Below are 9,881 nucleotides of genomic sequence, written 5' to 3'. Positions count from 1 at the left end.
AATAATCGATCAGTTGAAAGCAGCGTTGAATCGTGAGGGATATATCTTTTGTTGGAACTAATAAAACCCTCGCGAATTGCTTCATTTTCGGAGTTATTCGCAATTTTAGAATGAGTTCTCGAAGATATTTCCAAAAAAAGGCTGAAAATTTTTGGGCAAATAGGCATTGAAAATGTTTGAAGGGAGCAAAAAAGCTCAATTTTATTGGATAGTGACATTTATAAAGCATACAACAGGACATGGGCCACCGCTTTATGGAATCTCCGATAACCTCCTTCAATTCCTCAAAATTTTCGCGCCGATCGCTCACATTTGACGCTGTTTACAATTTATTACGGTCCGTTCTACCATTTGACCTTTTTACCAAATGACCTTATGCCAAAAAGCTTAACATTAATAGCAGTGTTCAAGTAGCCGTTTTGACTACACAGGGGTTTTTTTAGTTGTATTTTAAGACAAAGCTACTTATATCTGCACCACGTTGGAATCAGGTGTTGAAGGTGAAAAACGATAACCTGGGCAATTAGACTATTAAAACCTGTTGATGTTCTGGGAGTGTAACGAACGCTACCGGAAACCAGATTGTGGGTTGAGCTGTTGAAGACGAATTTGAAGAATTGGAAATGGAAATTTGAAATTGACATCGCTTCGAACCGTTGGTTGTGGTTCCTTCAGTGTTTTATAAATTATAAATTATTTTTCCTTAAAACGTAAGCTTTTTAAACGGATCTTATAGGATTATAAAAAGCATGTAGAATTATAAAGGTATAAGGTAACCGTACTCTTATTGGAGGTAGCACCAATAGTGGAGGTAGTGGGGTTTTAATGATATTTATCATAATTACAGACTTTACGATAATTTCAGTTGATGCGTCGTGCTTTAAATATCATGTTGAATGCAACTTATCCTAAGATTTCACTTGAAAAACTATTTAAAACAAAGATTTTCCTTAATAAAATTGACTCCCTTGCACCTATAGTGGTGCAACTGTACCAATAGTGGCGAGTTCCATAAGAAATCAATGGATAGCACCACAATAAATGATGTGGATTATATTTGCATCTTCATGACGGTATTAATCTATGAAAAATATAATACAATGCCAATCATTACAATATCTCTAATCTCAAAAGACAGCGTATGGTGAAAGCTTTCTGAATTTCACTTTCGCCATATCAACAGTGAAAGTAATCCTCATGTTCTAAAGCATCTTCGCAACCAGTTTTCCTGTTATTCCTAAGCTTAGTTATGCATTATGCTCTCGCTCTCCGACGATGCTACTCCAGAGCATACACAAAATAGTCCAAACTTCGAAGCAGACAGTCTCCAGGGAAGCATCCAAAGTAGAAAAAAAACTTCGCTCCTTAGCTTTTACGTTCAATGGACTCGGTTTGCCTGCTACTGGATCTGTCGGATCCGGTTTGTGTGTCCGTTATTATGCTATTGCGGAGCACTCCTCGAGATGGAATTCGAGGCCAGCAAATTCGTACACCCCACTCGAAGGCCGGCTCCACGAAGAACGGCTCGTACGTGTGCGAGGAATTTCCACTCGGGGATCGAAATACACGTCCATCCACTTTAAGAGGGCGGAAGAGCGAACTTGTCTTCTCGCGGGCTCACAGCATCCACGCCGTTGCTCGAGGATAGGAAGAACGTGGAAAGCATCCGAACAATGTGGAGAATGTTTTTCGATTATTGCGACTTGAGGTGGAAGGGTACGAAATGGTCGGAAAAGAAGTGAGCATAGCCTCCAGCATCGACAGCATATCCTGTGTCCTGTCTGTGTGTGAAAGTAGCAGCCCGCTAGCAGTCAAAAGCAGAAGCGTGTTATTTTAATTCCATTTAAAAAAGCCGGACCCTTCCGGAACATGAAGCGGAGATGACTTCGTAGCGAAACCGTTCGGATAAGCGATCCCACATAACAGTATGGGCATTGTCCAGTCATAGGTATCCGTTGTCAAACAGTCTGTTTTCCCCCAACGGGTCCGGAAGGTATCTCAAACAAAGAAGGAATTTGGTGCTCTTTACGATAACGTCAACTTCTTTCACAAAAAAAACTCTTTAAATGATTTTTAAACATTCATTCCCCGCGCAACAAGCGAGCTAATCGATCATCAACGCTTCAAGGCCTCATCATCAGTCGAGAATCAGCTAAGCATGGAAAAACGTTACCAGCCCGAAGAACTACGGCCACAGCAACGGTACGGCAGTTAGTCAATGTCGTTATTGTCCACCGAAAAACATGAAAAAGCGTCGGCAATTATGAAACACCTTCCACTTATTGCTGCCACTTGGGGCGGAACTAATGGTGGCTGTCGTCGCAAATCGGCGCATAACTCACCGGAAGAATCAAAGGAAAATGGTCTGTCACAGTTTGGGCGTTACATGAAGATTTTTTTTGGGTTAATCATTTATTCAATTGGTTTATCTGTGAATATCTCGAGGGACCGGATTGTCATCATGTGAGCAAAGAATTCGTTAGAGCGAAGCGAAGAGCATTTATTGTTAATAAGGGGAATTACTTCTGAAAAGTTTTGCAAACAATCTGTTTTCGGAATACAAAATCATATTACTATTGAAAAATCATTCAAATAATATTTGAAGTTGAAGGAATAAAGGCAAAGTTTAGCTATCATGTTTTATAAATTTTTATCATTATCGGGGGTAACAATGGGTCATGATGGCTCTCATCGGCAGTCTGGAAGTCGGATAACAAAATCGTTCAAAAAGATCTCTCATAATTCAGTTTTTTACCTCAGATATTTCCAGCATCGTATATAGCCCTTACAAAAGGCGCCAGTATTAAGGGGGCGTCGAAGTCAAGGATTAGCATATAAGAAATAGCACAATTTTATTAGTTTGTTTATGTTGATAGAACAAAGAATATGGTACAATGGCTCAAACCTTAGCTGGTATGCTGTGGTTGAGAACATTTATCGTTATAAATCTTCATATATTGAAGCTCTAAAAAAACATATGCCACCAGACTGAAACGCAAATTTTGTCAGCCATTTTTTGCCCCTGCCGTTTTTCATGTCGTCTCAATTAAATAGTGCCTCTAGTCAATTGAGTGTTTCTATTCTGTAAATTGAAGACAAAGGTTATTCGATTGACAGGCGGTCGAAAAATTAAAAATTGCAGGGAAAACATATTTTTTCTTCCCGATTTAGAATTTATTACTGATGTCGAATTTATGTTGGTCCCATTTGATACAAATGTGCCCCGATGATTGTTTTTACAGCAAGTTTTTAAACTGACAGGATTTTTTCTTTATGTGAATTTTGATATTTGGATCAGTTCTTCACTTGCTGTAATTACCAAGGCCAGGGCACTTGGAAGGGGGAGGGGGCTTAAAATGGCCACCCTCAGGTCCAACCCTGGGACCTTCCATAGGCAAAGTTTAATTAAAGAATGAACATCAAGTCTAACATGGATACAATGGATTGGTGGCCTTGATGCAGGACCTGTTGTAGTTGATGCGCTGCTCTCCGGAGATGCTAAAGATGGCTTAAGGCGAGAACCATACCCCAGGAGCCGCCAATCTAACCCTTTGTGGGGTTTGAGTAAGTTACCATCAAAGTGTCGTGTTACCATATAGCACCTAGGTTACCTAGGTTACCTACATTAACACCTCAGCGTGCCGATCAGTGCGCAGCAAGCCATGACTCGGCCTCTTCTGGTCAGACCTCCGTGGCGTGCACCCACGGAGACCTGCTGTCATAACAATTCGCTCCGGCCATTTGAGGCCACACACCCTTGACTCCATCTGCACGGACAACAAAAAATGTTAAAAACTATATGTTTCACTATCAAAACAACTATATTTTTCTATCAATTTAGAGATAACTAAAAAATCTAGTCAAATGAAAAATAGTGTAGTTCAGTCAACTATGTCATATGGTTCATTTTACGATAAATATTTGTTAATACAAACGTCCAATTTTATCAATTTTATTATATTTATGATTGAAAGTACTCAATGATTTGTTGAAAATTTTGACAGCAAATCGTTTCGATATTATAATCAACTATATTTTTTATTGCTTTCAAAAACAAAATATGGTTATTTTTCCTATAGGAATAATGAAAAGGTTCGTGATTTTTTCATTTTTTTAAAAATATTTCTTCGTTAAATATTAAAAAGCGAACATGGAGCAATTTCTTCTCCTCTGCTTGCATATCCCATGATATGCTTAACAGCAGAGGTGAAGCTATCGACCATACAAAATACGTTTTTTTATTATTCTGCAACCAACAATCTTTGTATTTATGTTAACAATGTTACACATTCGCAAATACATTTGTTCATTCACATAGTGTATATTAATTGGCTTTGAATTAGTTTTTTCTATGTTTGTTACAACTGTTATCTTTTCTTCTCGCTGAAGTAAGAAAGACTGCAAATGTTCGTCAAAACCGGTTGAAATATAAGAATGATATAATAATACAATATCTTCATCATCGATCAAAATTATTGCCTCAATTTTATAAATGTTTCTAAGCAATTTTTGCGTTAAACAGATAATAGTTCCATTTGCATAAACAGATCCTTGTTTAATAAAATTTGTAATAATTTTAACTGTTTTTGTGCCTGCACATGAAATGGATTGAACTAGTGGCTTGAATATATCTGGTAGCTCGCTCTTATAAATATTCTCTTTCTGAAGGTCAATAAACGGTGTAAAAAAATTATTACTATATACATCAAACGCAAATTTGAAACTAAATTTTGCAATAAGAGATGCACAGATATTGCGCTTGTTGTAATTTACTCTACAATATTGTTTTGCTTCTTTATGCTTCCCTTCACATCGCATGCCCCACTGCCTTCGCAGACTGCCAGATTTTGTTAATGCCGTCGCATAATGCACAATATTATGGTGTTTTGGTTTGAGACTGTCTTGAAATAATCGGATATAATTATTGTGATGAATTTCAACTAATTGTTTTAATTCTTCAATTAGCTCTATCGGAATATCATAAAGCATTATTATATCGAATATTCTAAGAAGGGTGCAAAAATATTGCCATACCGGGTCATAATCCGGTATTAAACTTCCTATTATTAGAGGCAAGAATCGTGTCAAAGTATTTATTTCATTTGCAGTCATTTTGATCTTCTGTTTAGCAAGATTAGTATCTTTAATGTCATTTGGGATGTTGTCGGAATTCAGATCGCCGTAAATAAATAGATTTTTACGGCAATTTAGATCATCTAAAGTGAAATACTTTTGCTTATATACAAAGTGATTCAAGCAGTGCGATAACCCGTACAAACATATGCCTTCTGAAACATCGTGCATTATATCAAAGTAGAAATTATGAGAAACATGGAACGAAGGCACATCGTTAAGTATACAATTCCCCTTTATACCGGTTTTTGATACATCATCTAGCTGAATATCCTCATCGTATCCTCCCTTTGTTCTTAAAAATTCTACGAATTCCTTAGAATCCTTTTCTCTATCATTTTTAGCTCTTTTGCAAACACGGCAATAGAAATTGGCTGCAGGTGACTCCACTAAATTAAGAATTTCACTAAGTCCCAAATTGTCTCCAGTGACAAAACCAATAGCAAAAAAAACTTTAATTACCTGCCCGTCATATATAACATCTAAGCCATTGATCTCCAAATCTTTGAAAATTTCAACTAATTTATAAAAAGTTTGACTGTTTCCAAAACGTTTCCGATCCTCTGACATAAAAAAACCAGCTATATTTATGCTATGTAGCTTCGAGAGAATGTATGGTGGTAAGCAAGCAATGTAATAATAAACTCCACAAATTTTTGTGCTACCGGAATGGGGAGATACTGTGTCACTAGTGGTAAAATCGTCTATGAACAAATTGACAGGAATAATAATTTTTTCTCCTGAGCCCTTCACTTTTTCTGACCATATTTGGCCATCAATCAATGACTTTATTACCCCATCTTGAGATGGCTTTAGATTTTTAATTATTGTATCCAGCATGTTTGGAGATTCCAAGTATTTCTTCAGTTGGAAGCAAATTGGCATAAGAACACCTTTCACTTCATCAGCGATCATATCAAGTTTATGGTGAATCACTCCTGGTCTCAATTCATTACTGATAGTAAAGATAATGGGATCTTCATACAGTTGCATTGCTTTTAATTGACGAACGAATTGATATTCTGATTGTACATTCGAAAACATCGAAAACATTGAAGATAAAGCATTTTTTGCTAACGTCGAAATGAGCCCCGACTCAGACATTATTTCTACGACATCCTGAATTGGCTTTAAAATATTGTCACGGACATCTTCTTGAAATTCAAAAACTAGCTTACGAGTAACAGAACTTTTGTTTAACCATTTCAAATTGAATCCTACACTCAAACGTCCGAATTCCTGAGATAGCTTTTCAATGGATATTAGTTCTCTCGGTTCATTTTGATCATCTTTCTCTTCTTGTTCGACGACTTCTATTGTACTTATACTATCATTAGTATTATCTGTTTCAAATTCTATTGGATTCAATTCACCTACAGTGATCCTATGTTCTCTATGCTTTCTACTCTCAACGTTATTTCTCATATGTTTTTTAATGTGATTAATATAAGAACATCTCACATTGAATCTTCTTCCACAGTTATGCTCCGAACACGTATAAACATCGATCGGCTCATGCAGTCGTCGTAGGTGCAAGCTGTAAAGTGCTGGGCACGTTGCCTTCCAGCTGCAGCCGGGAATGAAACATGTGATCATGTTGAAGCCAACGCTGGAGTGAGATGGTTACGAAGGGTTGATGTGAGTGTGAGGATCCTGGCTCTATGGCAGTCGTCAGGTATTTCAAAGTCGTATAAATAGCTTGCAATAAACTGCCAAGGCCCTGTTGCCTCTGGTGGGAACGCTATTCCATAAGCAGTGTAGATCTTAAAGGTTATGTCCACAGCTTTTAAAAAGGTCTCAGCTTTATACGCGATATCTTTGAAACATACGAAGAATTGGCCGACACTCGTGATTCCCTCCCCGACTACGACAATAACGGGATAGTCGGGCAAACCTCTTTTCCTGTTCTGATTGCTGAGCCGTGATAGTTCCGTCTCAAAGTCGATTAAAGATTTCAGGAAGATTATGGAACTTTCAGCCACTTCCCGGTGCGATGGCTTCCACTTTGTTCCGTTTGGAAGGCGCATGAATGTACTTGGCCAGATGTAGAAGATAAGCAGCGTTGTTATGCAATCACGTGAATCTGTCAGAGAAAAGCATTGAAAAGAAAACACAATTAAAATAATTATTTAAAAATCATTGAATTGCTGTTTGAACGACAAAAACCAGTTTTTGGTATTTTTGAGCAAAACATAACGGAAAAATTTAAAAAAATCATGTTCATTACCATCAGTTAAATTTTCCTGTAGGAAATCACACAGCGGTTTGCACTGCGGTGACGCTTCACTGCAGAAAACCACTTGTGCACGGGTGCGGAAATCCAGGAAACGATTAAATAGTAGATCTGATTTTGCAGGATATTTCTGGCAGAAGTCTATTTTAACAAGCTGGTAACCATCACATGATCGGAGCACCGGATACTCTTCCAAAATGCACTGAAACGACGACTGTTTCTGTTTGCCTATTTCATACAAACGAATAACACTGGTTGCCGTCCAACGCTTTTTTAGTGCTTCCCATTCGTCGTGATGGTGTTTGAACCACCTCTTTGTTTCCTCGTACGCAGTAACTGTAAAAATAAATTATGGAAACATAGTGAGGTTCTAGTCAAAACCATTTGGGCCTTCTCCTCCTATCATTTTGTTTGGATAATTTGGAAAATTTTGTTTATGATGCACATGTTCAGCTCTTACAGCTTTATGAAATCTGTGATCTGACCAAATCATGTAGAACAAATATATTACCTGCTGCTTCAGTGATGCTTTCTCCGAGTGGCACAGACGAATTGTCCTGATGAACGGAGCACGGCGGTGAGGTTTTCGTGAACTTTTTCACCGAGTTATTACCGGTAAGACAGTTGTTGTTTCGATCGTATAAACATCCTTTCGCAACACGTCCCAATTTTACTTTGTTGCCATTTGCGTCACGGTGAATTGAGGGTTGATACCAGATATGCTGCCGGAAAGAATAATAAAATTTTGTTTATTTACAAATCGGTTCTCATGACATTTTCAAAAGGGTACGTTCAAAAACTACATACAACTTGTAGAAAAAGGAACCTTGAGGTTTTTAGATAAATTATATAAATTAATCACTAGTATTATTTTTTGCAATTCAATTATACTAAAGTATTGGTATGGCAAATGAAGATCTCTAAATCAGAACAGCACCAGCTGAAAGTTTGGCTAAAGCACCATTGTAAAACGACACTGCAGTTTTAAATAATCTTATTACTGCGCAACAAACTTACCACATCGTTACATAGAAAATCCAAAACCATGTCGCTGATTGTAATGATAGTTGGGGTTTAAGGTTCTATCACAAATTACGTAACACTCAAGGGGGTCAGAGGAGGTTCGTTAGAGTTCAACAGCCCATTTTAATTTTAGGTTCATACAAAAAGCGATACAAGGTGGGTGGGTGAAGATTGAAAGTTGCCAATTTTAGCATTACGTAATTTGCGAATGATCCTAAACCCCCTACGCAATTCAACGGAAAGAGGATTTTACAGCACATTTTTTTTGTTTGGGACTTAGGCACATACCTAACTAAGATAAAATAAACTTATGTTTGTATTGCTGATCCAATAACAAACGATGAACATTGGTGAAAATAGTTTTTAATTACCTGGTCAATTGTCGAGAAAAGAACTGATAGCTCCGCAGATCTTCTCGAGAGCTCTTCTCGGGTCAGTTTGCCGAATTCAATAACAAATTCGTCGACAATAAGGTGTGTGATGAAAACCCTGTCCCTCTTGGACAGAATGTTGGTGGTTTTAAACTTCTCCAATATTTCGATTCCTTTTTTCGATCGGCAGATTAACTTTTCAGAAGTCCATTCATTTCTCGAACAAGCATTCAAGGGATTCCTTAATGAAGACGCGTTCTTGGGCGAAACATCACTTGCGTTATTTTCTTTCAGCGGCCGCGTTACCGGTTGCAACCCCTGCAATTGAACAAAAAAAGTTAATTCCAAAGCAAGAATTTCTTAGCTTGAAAGGTACCTGCGACAATCGCCATTTGTTCAGTCCATTAATGGATTTCGTTCTATCCGCCAGCAAAGGCTGCGAGAGTAGGGCTTCGATTTCCTCTCGCTCAATTATTTTCAAGGAAGCAACGTCGTAGCCGTTTGCTAAAATGATTTGTTTATTTTTAGTAAATATTATCAAAATACGCTACTTTTCACTTACTGATGAATTGATCAATGGCCAGATTAGACAGATCGAACGATTTCAACAAATTAAGGAGATCTTGATCTAACAAAACTTCCACTTCAAATACTTCTTCCACGAGACTATCATTATCAGACGCCATGTTGGAAAAAAGTTCGCGATCAAAATGATTCGAAGCGATTCACTGTGCCGCATAATTAACTCAACTATAGTTGTTTTCAGTAATTGTTAGTTATTTTGATTTAATAGTTGTTTGAAAAATAAAATATTGTTCTTTCAACTGTACAAAGATTAAAATCACAACAAATATTTACATTTGGAAGAACTATGCATCGTAGGGCAAAAACAACTATAACATTTTTTATCCCAACCGGACGAGAATTCTTTACGTGTGGTCGAGATTTCCGAAAACTTGTGCTAGATTGACCGCTGGTTTATCCAACAGTTAGTTAGACTTTAACATTTTCAAACTTGCGGTGCTGCATGAAACGACCAGGAGATAGATGGAGCGGGTTAGGCGACGTTGTTGGAAAGGGGGAGGTGTGATACCCTCCCAGCTGACCTAATTGGAAACCAT

General features: G+C 37.6%; 1 protein-coding gene across 1 annotated transcript; it reads right to left on the bottom strand.

The window, feature by feature from the left end:
- Nucleotides 1-6,047: 6,047 nt before the first annotated feature.
- On the bottom strand, nt 6,048-9,483 carry LOC134223264 (uncharacterized). Its single transcript, XM_062702416.1, has 6 exons — nt 9,323-9,483; nt 9,137-9,264; nt 8,761-9,078; nt 7,878-8,088; nt 7,361-7,702; nt 6,048-7,216 (listed from the first exon to the last, which is right to left on the bottom strand). Exons 1-6 carry the CDS (start codon nt 9,444-9,446, stop codon nt 6,726-6,728), a joined length of 1,614 nt encoding a protein of 537 aa, XP_062558400.1. The 5' UTR covers nt 9,447-9,483; the 3' UTR covers nt 6,048-6,725.
- Between the last annotated feature and the right edge of the window lie 398 nt (nt 9,484-9,881).

Source organism: Armigeres subalbatus, chromosome 3 (genome assembly GCF_024139115.2).
Source record: "Armigeres subalbatus isolate Guangzhou_Male chromosome 3, GZ_Asu_2, whole genome shotgun sequence".
NCBI classification, from domain to species: domain Eukaryota; kingdom Metazoa; phylum Arthropoda; class Insecta; order Diptera; family Culicidae; genus Armigeres; species Armigeres subalbatus.
This window is presented reverse-complemented; position numbering and strand designations above follow the sequence as displayed.

What these genes read in the sequence shown, in the direction of transcription:
- LOC134223264 (XM_062702416.1), bottom strand. Translation starts at nt 9,446, where the DNA reads ATGGCGTCTGATAATGATAGTCTCGTGGAAGAAGTATTTGAAGTGGAA. An exon ending in TTTTCTCGACAATTGACCAG is followed by an intron (nt 8,089 to 8,760) that starts GTAATTAAAAAC and finishes TCTTTCCGGCAG; the next exon opens with CATATCTGGTATCAACCCTC. An exon ending in AAGCATCACTGAAGCAGCAG is followed by an intron (nt 7,703 to 7,877) that starts GTAATATATTTG and finishes TTATTTTTACAG; the next exon opens with TTACTGCGTACGAGGAAACA.